At 35.1% G+C, this 18711-nt stretch overlaps 1 protein-coding gene across 8 annotated transcripts in view; it reads right to left on the bottom strand.

The window, feature by feature from the left end:
- The window catches only part of LOC149802605 (uncharacterized), a 118738-nt gene extending 104735 nt beyond the window's left edge, over nucleotides 1-14003 (bottom strand). For all 8 annotated transcript variants that reach the window (XR_016420069.1, XM_089951893.1, XM_089951892.1 and 5 more), the window contains exon 1: nucleotides 12208-14003. Coding sequence is in view for 7 of the 8 variants with exons in the window: in XM_089951893.1 (XP_089808019.1) it covers nucleotides 12208-13916 (1709 nt within the window). In the remaining variant the exon portion in view is untranslated. The remainder of the gene's footprint in view (nucleotides 1-12207) is intronic.
- Nucleotides 14004-18711: the final 4708 nt, after the last annotated feature.

Here is an 18711-nt window from a genome sequence, read left to right as displayed (position 1 = left end):
TGTAAATGTGCCCAATTGTTGCTGAGTAGTGATGTGTTCAAGATGTAAATGTGCCCAATTGTTACTGAGTAGTGGTGTGTTCAAAATGTAAATGTGCCCAATTGTTACCGAACTGTGTGTTCAAGATGTAAATGTGCCCAATTGTTACTGAGTAGTGGTGTGTTCAAGATGTAAATGTGCCCAATTGTTACTGAACTGTGTGTTCAAGATGTAAATGTGCCCAATTGTTACCGAAATGTGTGTTCAAGTTGTAAATGTGCCCAATTGTTACTGAACTGTGTTCGAGATGTAAATGTGGCCAATTGTTACTGAACCATGTGTTCAAGGTATAAATGTGCCCAATTGTTACTGAACTGTGTGTTCAAGATATAAATGTGCCCAACTGTTACTGAACTGTGTGTTCAAGATATAAATGTGCCCAACTGTTACTGAACTGTGGTGTTTATAAGTAGCTAAATGTTGTCAATGATACCAAACCAGTTTTCAAGCAGTAGCTAAATGTGTCCAATATTTACTGAACTTGGGTGTTTTCAAGATGTAAATGTGTCCAATTACTAATGAACTGTGGCGTTTTCAGGTAGCTAAATGTGTCCAATATTTACTGAACTTGGGTGTTTTCAAGATGTAAATGTGTCCAATTACTAATGAACTGTGGCGTTTTCAGGTAGCTAAATGTGTCCAATTACTAATGAACTGTGGCGTTTTCAGGTAGCTAAATGTGTCCAATTACTAATGAACTGTGGCATTTTCAGGTAGCTAAATGTGTCCAATTACTAATGAACTGTGGCATTTTCAGGTAGCTAAATGTGTCCAATTACTAATGAACTGTGGCGTTTTCAGGTATCTAAATGTGTCCAATTACTAATGAACTGTGGCGTTTTCAGGTAGCTAAATGTGTCCAATTACTAATGAACTGTGGCGTTTTCAGGTAGCTAAATGTGTCCAATTACTAATGAACTGTGGCGTTTTCAGGTAGCTAAATGTGTCCAACTGTTCTACTGCTCAGATGACATTAAACCTAGTAAAGTACAAATTATTTGTTTGTCTTAAGTACATTCAAAATGTAGACATTTCCAAGTAGTGGCTAATGTGTTCATTGTTACTGAACTGCAGTGTTTACAAAAAGTATTTAAATGTGTCCAACTGTTACTGAACTGTAGCATTCTCAAGAAGTAACTAAATGTGTAAAATTTTAAAACAGATGTGATAAGCACAGGTACTAATTTTTGTCGCTAAAAAGTAAAACCTATTGTCAACACCCATTCTCTTTCTATGTACAGTACAAGGTTATGTGGTTTGTAATGTCCCCACCCATCCACCTCTCCAATTTCATGCTAATTATCTTATCCCAATTGCATTTTCAACATAAAGGCAACACTGTAAATGTGTTCCCCATTTATAATGAAGTACTTTACTGACCATTTAGTGAAGTACTTTACACATCAATTAACAACCATTTTTATGCAAAGTTACTCTTTGTCTCTTGCCTACTTGAGTCTAATTTTATGGCTACACTTCACTGTGTCTTGCAGTGAAATATCTTGATTGATGGTTACTGTTTGTTCCAGTCCTGGGTAAACAAAAACCACCAAGCATATCATAATGTTGTTTTATTCTCTGTGTGACATGTGGGAAGTATTGGCAATGCAACAGAGAAACTTAAGTGGTTATAGAAAGATCTGGAATGTATTTAAATCATACATGGGAAGCATATTTGGAATGTCTTTTTTATGTTAAGATATTAAACCAATGACTGAACATGCTGGTGGGACAAATAAAATTAGAAGCAATTCAGCAAGGGTGTAGATTTCACACAACTTGAGCTTGTCACCTTGCATAAATTTATTTATTATTTTTATTGAAGGGAAGTGGATGTTGTCAACAATTTTCCTTTTTCACTATAAAAAACAATAATCTGTGGCCACCACAGTTGTTTTGCATTAGCCTGAAGTACAATGTGATAGATTTTGTTGGTATTCATACCCACTCCGACGCCCAAACTAGTTCTAAATGAGTTTTTCATTGCACAATGAAACAGCACTCTTTCTTCTGTGTTGAAGGCAATGTCTTTCACTTTTAAGTGACCATGTGAAACTGGTAATAAGATGTGTTTAAAGCATCCATGCATACAAAACAAAGGGCCTGGTGGCCAAGGTGAGTCATGCATAGGATCAAATGGTGTATCCTGAAATGGCCTAAAAGACTGAAATAATATCACTGACAACTAACAGCTATCTAGTCTAATAATAATAATAATAATAAAGACTTTATTTAGAAAAGGTAACTCAATTAGTTACAGAACTAATCTACCTTGAGGCCTTCTGTCTGTTATGTACAATATATACAACATGATGTGAAGAATGGCTTGACACTAAATAATTAAGTGATTTTAAAATTCAAATTATCAAGCCATAAACATAAATAAAATATAAAATATAGAAATACAAACAATATATCAACACACACAAAAGGGCACCACCTAACACTGACAGACTTCTAAAGATGTAAAGATAATCAAGTTATGTGTATCAGTAATGTAATGTATTTTAGGCTGAATATCATCTTATTCATATGTGGTGCATGTGCATCATTTTACCCTTACTAGATGTGTCCAATTCTTACTGAACTGCATTGTTTTCAAAAAGTACTTATATGTGCCGACTCTTGCTGAGCTGTGGTTTCTAAGAAATAACTAAATGTTAAAGTGTTATTCCACAAAGGTGTTGTCAGGTAGTAGCTAAATGTGCTCAACTGTTATACTGCTACTTTGACAACATTAAACCAAGTAATTATTCATATGTACCATTTTTGATTCAAAATCAAGGTATTCTCAAGAATTAGCTAAACATGTCCAAATGTTACTGAGCTGTGTTGCTTTAAAGAATAGCTAAGTGTGTCCCATTAATACTAATGTAATGTTTTTTAAATTATTAATGAGTTTTGGTGCCTTTAAAAAGTAGCTAAAACTGTCAAATAATTATTGAAATGTTGTGTTTTCAAGAAGTAGCTAAGCTGTCAAATTGTTGTTGAACTTTTATGTTTTCAAGAAGTAGCCAAGATTCAAGACTTACATGTAACCTAACAGGCCACGAAAGATGGGGACAATGCTTATAAGTTATATCAGCATTAATTTCACTTTAAAAATTATAATTAGGGACATTTTAAAATGATAGAATGAATGGTAGAAGAGCAAACAATTTGCTGGCTACATGAAAATCATGGCAATCAGATTGAAATTTTTTGTGACTTACCAGTAAGACCTGAATTCTTATAACTTGTAATGACTTCCATGGTAAATACCAGTACATGTACTGGTATGACAAAATATTGTACTCAAGGAGTCATTAACACTTTTTGTGTCAATGTTATAAAACATTTGACTGCTACTTAGATAACACTAAGCCTAGTCATGTACACAGTGTTCCCTATTCATTCAAAATTGAATTAGCATCAATGAATCATACAAAGTTACAAGCAGGTAATCCGGTTCATCATGTTATGTTACTATGAAGCAAACATTCACTTGAAGCTCCAGCATCTTCAAACACTGCTGATGTTTATTTAGTAAAAACACACAATTTTATGATAATTTTAAATTCCATACAGCATGATTTGTTTAAATCCTGTCAGTTGTGACTACTTTGGAACATTTTAATACTGCCTAATCAATTACTTCTTGGGTCCCAAGGGTGGGGCTCATTACCTCAGAATTTGGGATACATGCAAAATTTTAAGGGACAAAGAAAATACTATATTAGTACACTAGTATAGGTAAAAAATATGTGAAAATCTTATTTACTTTGTCAGTTTTACCATCTTCACTTTGTTTTCTACACTACAGTCATCTTTTTCATAGACAGTTATATTAGGACAAAGAAAAATATGCGTTTCCACTACTGCTTTGAAAAAAAGAAAGAAAACGAAAGAACAGGGTAGATAGATAGGCATTTTTTTTTTTATTTGGTGAAGTTCACCATATTTGTATGAACAGAGCATATGGTTGATATTTTCCTATAAATGCTGAACAAATTATACCAAATTACCAAAACCTTAAGACACTTTTGGGGTAAAAATAGGGTTGGTTGTGTTCACAAAAAGAAATGGGGGGTGGGGGTGGGCTTATCATCATAAACATTTGAATGAGACCTCAAGTAAACCATAAATTTTACAGACCTGTGAAACAGCTGCACCTTGGATTTTCCCTCTTGGATCTTTCTCTCTATTGTTATTAATTTGCAATGTGCATATTTTCCAATTTTTTTCAACATGAAATAAAGGTTAAAAAAATGTCAACAATTCATTGTAGTTATTGACAATAGGCTGACGAATTAGCAAATAACCCATTGAATTGAGAATGGCAGTTTGGTGGGCACTGCAGTTTATAATGATCTACAAAGTTGTTGTCTCAATAATTATGTGGAGCAAGTTTATAAAGTTATCTCCTTTTTCACATATTAAACACACACTTGTTAACCTCATTTCTGTTTTTCTCAGGGATTTGTTTATTCATGCGTATCAAATGCCTTCATGCAGTAAACTTCAACTGAGAAAGTTCAGAGGTAACTGCACCAAATTTTTTAATTTGTTATTTTCAAAGAAGATTGCAGTGACTATATATATATATATTTCAAAGGTTATAAGGTAGAATGTAATCGCATTGCTTTTTTCTGTTTAAAGATATAAAGTACCAATCATTGACAAATATCATAACCCTTTCAAAATGGATGATAAAACTAACACTTAGAATCTCTTTAAAGGATGTCATGAATAAAACCAAGAAAATGTATCCTAGACTTGTCAAATGATTTTTGAACATTGAACAAAAACGGAAATGCTTTAGCCAAACAGGCAAATAGTCAAATATTTTGTCCAGGTTACACATTAAATGTTGATATAATCTATTTCAGTCGATAGTACCTGAATCTACAAGACTCAGGGGAGGATGCAAGAATTTATTGAGAGGAGTTGCTTTGAAGAGGTGGTTCAGGGGCTATAACATTCTTGTTTTTCACCAAACAGTGCAGTTTGAACAGATGGGAGGGGAGCCTAACCATCTGACACCGTCCTGCCCAAAAAAGATTTCTATATGGACGTGAAGTAAAAAGTTTCTGAAGCCATACAGAACAAAATCTGAAGATTCTTCCACATATTCAAGAAAATGGCTGTGAGAGATTCCTAAGACTGAAGAGTTTACCTTTCTGTGTAGCAGTCTGAATTTCTGGAATCTTCCCTTAGTGACAGATTTGATATGACCCTGCTTATGTGATTTTCAGATTTTGTTAGATTCTTTTACTGCTCATGTGAGTTGTACAAAATTTGTATGTTAACATTGCACACGGGACTAACAAGAGTAAAATCTCATTCCGAATCTTGAGGGCACAAAGGTAGCCAATTTTGTGCAGTAGCAGTAATTGTGAAGTGGTATTTAGTACTTGTAAGCTCACACTAAAAGTACCGATGAGTACTTTCTTTTTTAACATGATCTTTAATCTGCACAAAAGGATATTGCTTTCCATGAAAAAGTTCTATTAGTTTACCATTCATGCTTTGAAATGCAAAACATGAATATACCCATCGTAGTCCAAATGGTTTTAGTGTCCGGTAAATGCAGTTTCTGATGTAAATTTGCCAATATGTGATTTTCACCATACAATGCAGAGAATAAGAACATAATTTTATAAAAAGCTTTAAAAACCTTTTACTTGAAAGAAGGCTATTTCAAAACACACATTTTTATAAATAAACGTACTTCAGAAATAATTTGATTTTGTTGTTGTATAACTGTTTTTCTAATTTAACTGCAACAATTGTATGATGATAACCCTTTAGAGTACCACAAGATATTTAAAGTGGCCTCTGTGACAGCCATATTTGATATCTGAGAGTCAATTCAGCACCACTGTCATTTAGAATGAACTGAACAGTCATAAGACTTCGGTTTTAAAAAAACCTCGATGTTCGTATGATTTTTCCATTGAGAAGTAGCAGTAGCAAGATAGATTACAGCCATGGGGCAATACTAAATGTAAAATTGGCACCATTTTTATCTAGGACCAAGAATATATTGTAAGAAGTCTTTCAGTGAAACCCTATGTATCCATTCAAGAGAAGTAGCAATAAGAAGACTTTCAAGATGGTCACTGTGTAGGTCACACTAGATGTCCAAGTGGCACTATTTTCATTTTTTTCATTCAGAGTCGAGTACATATCACAAGATGTCTTTTGGTGAACACTTGTTGACTGGAATTTACATTCAGGTTGAGTAGCAATAAGAAGACTTTCAGATGACTATAGTGACTTCTCAGTCTCGGCAAATGAAGCGTTTGCTTCATGAGGAAGGCACTGCTTACATAACAGAATATCATTTCTTATCTCACCATTACTCAGCATACTCCATTCTCACTGTCAATGTAATTCAAAGATGCCAATTTGTCAAATTAGAAAGTGAGTTTTTTTTATTATCGGAGGGTCAAATCAATCTGTTTGCTGGATGGTGGATAAGTAATCATGTTATTGCCAGTGTGACAAGTATAGTTTGATATGTTCATCTATTTGCCTGTAAATTAAACCTATATCAGACAAAAAAGTTAACCTTTGACAAGTTATATCTCTTTCAGGATTATCTGTTATGCCAAAATCTGCATAAAAGTACACATACTTTTAATTTTTGGATTCATGACAATTCCAACAGCTGAATCCTCATTATGTAAGTTTTCTTATGGCAAAATTTCTTTCTTTGAGCCATTTCTACAAAGAGATTACCGATAATGTAGTTTATGAGCTATTAAAACACAAAGTTCAAGCAACTGTAATGGAATTAAGTGAAGCTGCATCAGTGTGATCATGGCAGACAGGGAGACTAAGACATCTGTAAATTAACTGTCAGATCCTAATAGTAATTTTGATCAAAAGAGTAATTACACACCCATGTTCGGACACATCTCTTTGATAAAGATTATTCAGCAGTTTTAATTCCTATGTGATGTTTGGAACACTAGCATTTTATCATATAATGTATCAATAAAATTAGTGCCAAGAGTTTGGGACTTAATTTGTTTATTGGATGAATACAAATCTCCTGTATTAATCTTTATTTAAAAAAAGTAGTTTTCAGTGTCATGGACGTATATACTTTCATTTTCGCACAATTATCAACTTGACATAATTTCTGGGTGAGAAGTGCAAGGTTGAGGATAAAAATGATTATTTTGAGGCTGGTTGACAGATGTCTGTAGATGAATCTAGTTTTGATAAAGAAACAAAACACCAAAGAAATGGAGATTTGTGAAATGAATCCTGAAACTGGGCATTTGCATAGGTTGAAAAAAGAGAAACAATGAATCACTGTCAGCTTTATGCACCTGTGGAAGGATAAATGCAATCATAACCCAAGAAACACAGAACTTATTGATTTTGATCCTAAACCTGCTGTGGAGAAATTTAAGCCTGTTCATGAAAAAAATGAATGTACATGTAACATGCTGTGTTGTTTAAAGAAGAAATGAAGAATAAAATAATAAAATATGGTCATATGCTTCTTCAAAATATTGGAATTTTTTAAAATGTGAAATGGAATTAAGCTAATTAAGGATGCTTATAAATTACACAGATGATCACTATTGACAGATTTACTGGTTACTTTTCAATTTTTGAAAACAGACTTTGTTATCTTTAGTTACTCAGGTCGTAGAGAACAGTTTAACATCCACAAACATTGAGAACTGTTAGTTCATCAATCTAGGGAGTGCATCAAATTATTGGCAACACCTTTGGAACAAATACATTTATGAACCTAACAGAGAAAGCTGAAGATAAACTTTTTCTTCACCCCCCCACCCCAGATAAATGGGTAGAACCCTGAATACCAAAAATGTGAGGCATTTTTAAAAAATATAAATACACAGAGACTCAGTATAAGCCACATGCCACATGTGATTATATGAATCCCCAGTTTGCAAGATTTTCATTAAATAGAATTGTAATCAACAGCATCACAATACATGTAATTACTGGCACATTACAACATAAACAGATGGCATTTCGGAAATATAAAACAAAGAGAAAACTTGAACTAAAACTTGACACAGATTTTCTATGTCTGTGAGCTCAACACCAAAGTCAAAGGGACATGCAAGTGTGACGAAGAATTCAGTCTTAGCTTCATAATGTTGCATTCAAAGTACAAAGAAAATCCATGAAGGAGTTTAGGAAATGAAAAAAGCAAATGAAAACACCAAAAGCCACAAAACACATTTTCTATCACTCTAAGCACACATACACAGAATGAATCATCTTTACTTCAAAACAATTCATAGGAAGTATGCAGAAAATCCATCATGAGCTCTAGGATAAAGAAGCAAGGAAGACTCTTTAGCCAAAATCTTACTGCAATTTGTCTGTAACCTTACCCCATAATCACAGAGGCATGTGATTTGTATTGTACAAATTCACTGTCTCAGCTTCATAATGATTTATCCTGAATATGATGAGAATCTATCAAAGGTTTAAGGTAATACATGAAAATGAAAATCCTTAACAAAAACCTTAGCTACTGCAACCACCAATGCTGGCAGAAAAGTCATTCCTATATCCTGCTTCTCACTAATGTGATCTCAACAAAAATTACAGTTCAGAAGCCTGCAAAAAGCCATGTCCATGATTACCTTTATTATACTGATTTATAAGTTCAGTTCCAAGAAAGGAAACATCAGAACTGCAATATAATATTCTAGTTTTAGCTGAAACAACTGTACAATATACCAAGTCCATCACTGACATCCTAAATTGTTGTATGATCAGATCATTACTGATATTAAAGATCAGCAGACAGCCTTTCTACCATAATAAGACAGAGATAAAGACATGTTGGAGCTAATCTAATGTATAGTGGAGACTCAGCCAAGCAATTTCATTATTTTACTAGGTTATCTGACATGTTTTACTAGGCAATTGTCAATTTAAACTTTACAAGCAGCACAAATAAGAACTCAGTCTGTTGAACACAATTTGATACTAAACCACTACATACCGACTGTATATTGGAAACAACCCTAACCATGCACTAGCGTATCCTATATGAAAGCAAGCATAACATAGGGCTTAGATTATTTGGATTGATATCTACTTATCATCAGGGGTATAATACCAGAAAGCAGGGTGGTAGTAGGGATCCAGAACAAGCAAACTAACAAAAGGATGGGGCATTGCATTAACCTAACTGATATCATATGAAAGGAAAGTATGAACCAAATGTGCAGACTACAGACACCCTAGCTATCTGGAAATCAACAATGAATCAGCTTCATTTGCTATTAGCCTTTTCTTATGTTTATTTTAAAGCTGCCCTAATTTATGCCTTCATAGGTAAGACACCATCTCATGCAGAACAAGTGTAATAAAAAAGGGACAAATGTTCAACTTACCCAGAAGAATTTCCAGAAAATCAATGTAAGACTATTTGATCTTTTTTAACTGCCAAGCATTGAAACTATTGCTGATATTTCTGAGCAATAAGATTTGCAAATAAGCTACTGTGCTAGTCATATTGGCATTAGTACAGAATAAGATCATCCATGAAGGAACAGCACAAACAAGATTTTCAACAGAGCTGCAGTAAAAGCCATACTGGATGTCCAAGCATCACCGTTTTCATTTAGGATCAACTAGAAATCATATGAAGAATTTCTGGTTACAACAGCATTTTCAAGATGACCATCCATTCTGAAAAGGTAGCAATAACAAGATATTCAAGATGGCTGCCATGGCCTTTACTAGTGAGTATTAGATTGGCACCATTTTCATAAAGGGCTAACTAGATCATGAGATGAATGTTGTGTGAAGTTAAATGGTAGTGACAGGAGTAGAGTGATAGTATATGTGTTAATGAAAGGACAGACTATGAACAAAATATTGCAGATGGATGACACAAGACAGACAATAGGCCATCCTACAAGTTCTTCTGGTTCATGATGAGTAATGCTAACTGACATGTACTGAAGCTGGCAAAATGCGAAGGTTGTTAAAGACCTTCATGGTCACAATGAATCCAACAACAGATTATTTGTGCATGCATGTAAATGCCTGAACAATCGACAATGGCAATATACAATGGCAACTGACAATGGCAATATATTAATAATGCAACTTGGAATCGAAAAGGAAACATGCAAGAAAGATTAGTGGGAATGATTAATTAAATATCCTCAAATAATATAATGAAACCTGCACACTAAAATATCCTGCAATTCTTCCTGCAGCACTTTCTTTGGATACTTTGAAATGGGAACGTTTTCCAAGGCTGTAAAATATGCCATCCTGATTACCAACACAATTGCATTAGATTTTTCAGACTTTCTTTAAAACACTGGAGGTGTCACCTTTGAAATTAGGTGAGAGTACATGAGTCGTTCATGCCTATGATTTGGTGGGTTTTGTAAGAGCTGATGTTCTAAAATTCAAACAGTCAATATCCAGTGTAAAAGGGTTATCACACAACATACCTCCCATCTTTGTGTTGTGTTTTAACCATTTGAACTCAAACACCCAAGAATTCTGAAACTTTGCTTATTATTTTGGTTGATGTCCATTCATCTAACAATTTTACTCCACCATCTTCTTGCTATGGTTGATTTCACATACATGTACAAAAAAAGGATCAAAGTTTGCACATGTGCAAATAAAAGGAAAGAGCATCAATTGCAGAACTCCTCTAGGACACATGTTTCAGTTATAAATATTTAGCAGGATTTTCAAGTATCCTTTGTTTTCACACATTATCTGCAGACTTTTGGAATGAAAATAGATATTTCGATCAAATAAATATCTCAACTTTTGAAATCCTTATTTATTCAATCTATCTTAACAGTTGAATACAAAAAAAAGTATACTGAGTAGAGTACACTTTTATGCATGACTAAACTAATCTGAGGAGTTCTTGCCCATCACTGCCTTCCAAGTGCACAAATTTGACAAATTTTAAGTACTCTGTGCACCTGCTTGCCTGGTGGCATCACTTTAACAGACACTTCCAAATCAAACCCAAGGGAAATATTTCATTATGCACAAAATTAATGCACCTCATAACTTTTCTACCGATTTGATCTCAGTGTAATGACCACCTTTTCACAAACAATAAAAATTGTGGTACCTTGGTCCTTTATACATAGGCTTTACTGAAATTCAATCAAGATCTTCCAATTCAGATAATTAAATGTTAACTACTCTATATACTTTGGTCCAAATGCAAACAACAGAGACCCTGATCCACCATCATATATAATGCACAGGTAGATCAGGGTCTATGTTGTTTGATCTTCTGATTAGTTCCAAGAAACTGCAGTGACCCAAATCTGCCGATATATTATCTGATGGCAGGTAACGGTTTATGCACTTTGCAACTCGATAGGACTTGTGCAAGTTTATATGACTAAAGGTAAGATGACCCTATAAGTATTGCTAAATAAAAAAGTCATGACTGCACGCGAATGCCACAATCAAAGCAATACTGTAAAGTATGACCTTGGGTCAAAGTCAAAAGGTTGAATGAGCATACTGCAGAATGAACTGTCTTAGCTTTGTAATATTTCATCCTTAGTATTTAAGAACTTCACCACTGTGTTCAGAAAATGCAAGCAAATGCAAAAATTTAACCAATACCGTAACAAATTTCATCCTAAGTATTTAAGAACTTCACCACTGTGTTCAGGAAATGTAAGCAAATGCAAAACTTTAACCAATACCGTAACAAGCTGTTGATAGTAATGCGGATGGCAGAAAGGGCTTGACAAAAGTAAAAATGACTTGAAACAATAATTAAATTTTTCAAATGCAACAGAACAGTGTACAAGTCAAAAGTTTCATGTATCGTACAATCTCGTATATACATGTAGTTAAATATGTGAGCAATTTTGTTTTTGTGTTAGTTTAAGTTACTGGCATACACTGTTAGATCAAATATCATGTAATTCAGGCTTATTCTAGATATTTTTTATATACGTCAAGATGGTTCAAGATACAAATAACATTGTAATCCCAATAAACTGCGGACTCAGAACAAGACATGCAAAAACTATACAAGCCAAACAAGTCAAACCATTTTAGTGGGGGTAAACGAATAAAACAAAGATTAGAGACCAATGAGAAAGATGCATTACACCAAGCTTTGTTGAGGAAATACAGGAGACATTAGCCAATCACACAAAGTCTTACTTTTTACAGAGGTGCCTGGAAACATCAATTTTCCTGAATCCATCCAGGTTATACAGTCGTTTAGCAAGTCGCTGGGCAGATGGCCTGTCAACACTTTTGGATCGTGGAGGAGACAAAAGGCTTTCAGGGTCAAATGCAATTACATCGTCATTGTCTAACGAGTCCAAAGAAGTCTCTATTGGAAACATATCATGATCCTCATTTCTCTCATAGTCTACTTCACTCGAAAATTCATCCTCCGAAATTTCATCCCTATGCCTCCAAGGTGACTCCAGATCACCACAAGTATCACATGTTAACTCACTACTAGTAAAATGCTGAGAGGTATCCTGTAATAACTCAGAATCACAGACATCAACATGATCTTCATGCTGTGTTTCCATGATTTCAAATGGCATACGAACACTAGATATAACTGACCCATCTACTTCCCATGACTCCTCAGAATGTTTTACACCCTTTCTGTCTTTTCCTTTTGATAATTTCCTTTGTTTATGTTCATCAAGGCTAATAAAGCCTGGCATGAACTCTCTCTCATTGGTTTTACTTAGTTTTTTGTCAGGTAAATCCTGCATTTGCACTTTTGAACTAATTGTGTCTTCTTCAGCAGATTCAGTGTCCTCTGCAGACAGAGGAATCTGATCAAGTGAATAGGCAACATCATCATCAATATCAATTGTGACCATAGTGAACTCAGCACCTGACTGTAAATAGTTTTCATGACTTTTGCTTGCCCTTACTAAATGCTGTTCTCCATTCCCTCTAGACTGCTTGTGAATTGTTATTTTCTCAGCACTTTTACTACCTATAAGAATTTTAGAAGATTCCTCACGAGCAGGTGGGGACATCCCTCCTGAATCAGACATACTCCTTTCTAAAATACCATCTGCAGTGATCTCCCCTGTGCTACTCTCTGGCGAGGAAATGTCTATTGAGCTAGAGCTATCTTCATTGAGAAGAGGCTCCATTTCCTCTCTGAGCAAGGTCCTCACTGATACTTCTGATTTGATATCAGAAGGTGTGGATATAGCTGATATGTTACTACTGACAGCAGATGACTGAGAACCAGTCATTGCATTTATGAGGTCCTGTGAATCAGCCTCTGATAAATCAGATATGCTACTAGGATTGGCTGGCAATGTAGACTTCTGGTCTAAAGTTCCAGTTTCTGAACACAAACCCTGGTCTACAAAACCTGATTCTGCAGAAAGTTTATAATCCATATATAGCAAATTCATATCTAAGTCTTTCTTTGAAATGTTTTCAAAAGCTTTATTACTGGCACTCAAGTTAATGGAAGCTTCTGGTGATGAGGCTGATCTTGTTACTAACTTCTGTTCTGTGCCTGTTTCTGTATCCAAGCTATCAGAATGATGACGTTCAAGTGGTTTTGGACTGCCATCTGGCTTGCCAAGTTTCTGTGTGGATTTCGTTTTTATCATCTTGTCACCCGTCATCAAATATGTTTCAAACCCTTGTTCTTGCTTTATTTTCTGTGACATTGTAAATTTTTCTGCTGAAAGATTTGGTGAATCTTGAGAATTTATACTCTTGCTAGCTAATCCATTTTCATAGACAATACTTTCTGCATTTTCTTTTCCTCTCCCCTTTCTGTCCCCCATGGGTGACAGTTTTCCATGGTGAGAGCCTGTGGCACTTTTCATTGGGAGTGGAATTCTTGAAGGGCTTTGAGTAACTCTGTCCACCATTGTAAACTAACATTAGAAGGAGATACTTTATTTATGTGCATGTATAATAGGGTTAGTGGGATAATATTCCAAGGGAAAGTTGTATGTCTCTACCTTGAATGCTTCTTCTTTCTATACATCTCAAACACTTGGCACTCCCTGAAAAAAGACAGATACATAGCTTATTATCACTATCATAATATTGTCTCATATCTAGTTAATTTAGAAATATTATACAGGGCTTTAAAAATCCATTTACTCAATACCAAAGACACGTTTAGTTTTGCAAGGTGCTTGCCCTTGGGAAAGCAAAAACAAGAGGGAGAGTTTGTGTTCTATTCATAATGCTTTTTGTTTTGCAAGTCTCATCTTCTCTGTGTTATACTCTGTAAATGACACAGCATGGGTTACCCAGTCCGAATGATCATCTTTATATAGTGGTTACCTGGCCTCAGTGATGATTCTAATCCCCTCTTCAATTCCCTAAATGAAAGTCATGAATATAAAGATCAACTTCTTCCATCATCAGCATCCTGGTGTTACCTAACCAAATAATAGCGTTTCAATACTTTGAGCAGTCACTGGAGTGTATCGACAGTGAGTGCTTAATGTATGCAAATCAAACATGAGGAGGGCATTATTTAGATAATGACTTATCCTGTAAATCAATATCTTAATTTCTTATACCACTCACCATAGTTCACTATCACTGTCTGGTCAACTCAAACGCGTTAAATATTTTAAATTCAAAATAGAGGCCATTTTATCAACTGAGAAAAAGATCAATGAAATTTTCTCTGCTGAATGATGCGGAAAAGTAGTTATGTTATTGTAGCAGAAATGGGATTTGTCTTTGATGCCAGTGTAGACTACATCAGCAATAATGAAAGCTTCACTTGGAATATTGATTCATTTATTAAAACACATGAATGATTTCCAAACAATTTTAATCATGTAATTACTTCTAAAACAGCAACAATGATACTACTGGTCAACTACAATTTGCTTCATAAACAATTTCACATGCTGTTTACTTACGATAAATATTTCATGTACACTGATAACCCTTTTATTGAAATCCAAGTGGCTAATCATTTTAGTGCCTTTTAGTTTTAAACACACCTGTAACTGAAATTAAATTTGACTAGTTATAATAATAATAATAATAATAATAATGAGAACTTTGTATATCGCCTAATCTTCTGAAGCTCTAAGCCCTTTACAACATTAGACAACACCTAAAACATAAAAAACATATAATGATATGATTACAAACAACGAACACCATTAAATAAAAAAACATAAAACATGTTAAACATATTTAATGTAGGAAACATTATTAGGTTTTTAAGTTTGTTCCTGGAGTCGAAACAGTTGAGTTTTAAGAGCACTCTTGATTGAAATCACTGTGTCTTTATGTTTAAGTTCAGTGGGCAATTCGTTCCATGTTGCTGGGCCCTGTTATGCAAAAGAACATTGTCCATATGACTTCATTTTCATAGTGGGAATAATGAGTATATGATATCAGAAGAGTGTAAATATCTTGCTGGTATGTACACATGGGTGAGGTCGGATAGGTATGTTGGACTGGAGTCCCTCAGTGAAACGTAGCACAGAGAACAAGTTTTGTGTTTGATTCTAGATCGAATGGATAGCTAAAGCAGGGTACAGAGCAGGGTGTGTGTGTGTGTGTGTGCTCTGATCATGGTACTCTAAGGATGATCCAAGCAGCTGTGTTTTCAACTTTTTGATGTTTCTGGAGTAGATATTGAGATGAACCAGAAAGAATAGAGTTACAATAGTCCAGTCTTGAAAGTACTAATGAACACACAAGAGTTTTAGTGGCATCAACTGAAAAATATTTGTGGATGTAGCTGATGCATCTCAGCTCAAGATATGCAGCCTTGCATATGTTCATGACATGTTGGTGCAATGTGAGAGTATTGTCAAGAGTAACACCTAGGTTTTGTACTGATTGTGTGAATTTAATGTTGGATGTAAATGAGAAAGTCTTTGTGTTGTGACCAGAATGGCTTCAGTTTTATCATCATTCATCTGCAGCTTGTTACATGTCATCCATAATTTCACATCAGAAATGCACCTCTCTACACCTCGGATGGTAACATCAACTTCAGTTGGGTGACTAGATTTGTATATTTGGGTGTCATCAGCATACAATTGATGAGACACTGGATAATAATAATAATAATACTAATAACTTTATTTAAAGAGGATAACACAATTAGCAAAGAACTAATCTACCTTGAGGCCCTCATACAAAGGAATTTATTTATTTTCTCTGCATCTCTGAATCCACTGGATATATTTGGTGTGGAAGAAGAAAAGAGTGGGCATTTCTAATCTCAACTGGAATGCTGTTCCAGAGCAAAGTTCCAGAGTATTGGAAACTTGTTTTAAAATAATTCCTTATTTGGTTTGGGAATTTTATACTGTTTGGTAGACATGGATTGCAGGTGGGGAGTATTGCCATGCAGCCTATACTAGATGATGATCTATGACACTTGAGAGTGGCTGAGTGTAGAGAATGAAGAGGACAGGTCCAAGAACAAACTCCTGTGGAACACCACAACATAGATCAAATGGGCTGGAGCGTATTCCATTTGTGGACACAATTTGTGTCCTGTTGACCAGGTAGGACTTGAACCATAGTAAAGCTGTATCATGTATGCCAAATACACGGTGGAGATGGTGAAGTAATATACCATGATCTACTGTCTCAAATGCTGCAGACAAATAAAGGAGGATGAGGACTGTAAGCAGAGAGAAGGTCATTAACTACTTTCAGTTCTGTGGCAAGGATGATGTGGTGTACATTTGTTCCTTGACATTAGATTGTTAGTAATCTTGAAGAGCTCTTTGCAACTGAACTTTCTGTGATCTTAGTACTGTAGTGGGCTGATTTGGCTGCATGGACTATGTGACATTCTTCTTAACGGCTTCATAGATTTGCTTATTTATGAATAGTGAGTCTGGTGGAAAGCCAAAGCCTCTCAGTTTTACAGCAGTTTTTTAAGCAGTGTAAAGTTGGTCCCTAACACTGCTATACCATGGAGAACACTTATGAATTGATACTCTACGCTTGGTTGCTGGGGCATGTTTGTCAAGCAATGAATGCAGGCAGTTATTGAGTTGTTCTGCTGTAGGAGGTAAGCAAGTTTGTAGGTTTGCTTGGATGTCATGCATTAGTTTGGTTCTATTTATCATACGGAGGTTTCTCTTAGTAGCAAATAAAGGTGGAGGGTTAGGGACCAATATGTCAAGATGGCATATAATGCAAAGGTGATCTGATGCAAGTTCGTGGGCGACCAGGGAGGACTGTAGAATATTATCATCAGGTCTACAAAGAATCCAGTCTAAAATGTGACCATGTTTATGGATGGGTTGGTTAACTGACTGTTTGAGGTTGAAAACATGAACGGAATCTAAGAGTTTTGATGTGTATGGGTTTATGTCAGTAACAATTATCAGCATATCACCTTCAAAAGTTGGTGATATGCATTAAACCAATCTTTGACAAGCTGTGAAAATCGACTGCAGTTTCATCAACCAGCATCATGATTTGAGAAGAGTCTACTCATTCACTGCCTGTGAATAATTTAAATCTTGAAGGTTAACAAATACAAATATTACAATTAAAATAATGTAAATTATAAGTTCAAATATTAATATGTATTACATATGTGTTAAAACTTGCATCAAATTATTAGCATTCCCATTCTTGCAGCACAAGAAAATGCAAGACTGACCTTGACACTGTACATAATGGAGGTGGCAGACTGACAGTGTATCATGCAAAATAAAGGATCAAAAGATGAAGGAAATGGGTGTGTTTTCTGGGTTATCATAGTGACCAATATTTTTGGTGGAGAAGAGCCTGGAAAAACCCTGGGAACCACCACCAACCTAAATGAAGCTACCGGAAAGCTTTTCTCATGTACCCATGTTGACAGAGCCAGTACTCAAACCCATGCAGAAGTGAGATGTCAGTGATCTGTAATGGCAAGTGTCCTAGACCTCTCATTCACCCTGAGTCCCTGAAACAGTTGTCATTTATGTAATAGAAGTGTGTGATAAAAACTAAAATGCTGCCAATATATGTAATGTGGTGAGATAGCCGAGTTTAAAACCTGCAGAGCATAAAAGCATTATGAACCCAACAAGCCCCCTCCCCCACTCTCTCCCTCTCTACTTTCGACAATCCCTCTGGGTAAGTACCTTGCAAACTTGGACCCAGGTGTTAGGCAAATGGATCTGTCCATCCTTAGAATCGCACTTTCTAACTGTACTATTATAATCTTCTAACTTGAGAGAAGAATTATTATGTAGCTGAATTATCACTATGCAGAAGTTCTTTACAGCTATTTTGACAGTGCACAATGACAAAAATATTTCCAGTCACAAAGTATGCTTGCCAAAGAACTCTGATGAAACACAATGCTCCGGTGTATCAAGGAATTTGGAGGAAAGATTATCTTCCAAAGTAAAAGCTTGTACCCTGGACTCATGATTATGAGGTCTTGTAAGAAAATGTGTTAAGTTTAAACATTGTTTCTTCATTTCATCTACCATAAAGTCAACTCTGTGTTCCAAGGAAATACTGTAGTTATGGAAGAATCTTTAACTTTCAAGGAGTGGATTTAGATTCACAACAACTGTATCCTATGGTAGTATAATGTGGAGTCTTGATCAAGAAGTAATGTAATAGTGAAATACAAATAAAATGTGAAAATTACAAGATTGTCCAAAAATCAAGATTTCTTAAATTTTGCACAGCATTATCAATTTCATGAACAAT

Source organism: Sinohyriopsis cumingii, chromosome 3 (assembly GCF_028554795.1).
Source record: "Sinohyriopsis cumingii isolate HCF-2022 chromosome 3, ASM2855479v2, whole genome shotgun sequence".
In the NCBI taxonomy this organism is placed as follows: domain Eukaryota; kingdom Metazoa; phylum Mollusca; class Bivalvia; order Unionida; family Unionidae; genus Sinohyriopsis; species Sinohyriopsis cumingii.
The sequence above is the reverse complement of the archived record's forward strand: the minus strand, read 5'-3'. Positions and strand labels throughout refer to the sequence as shown.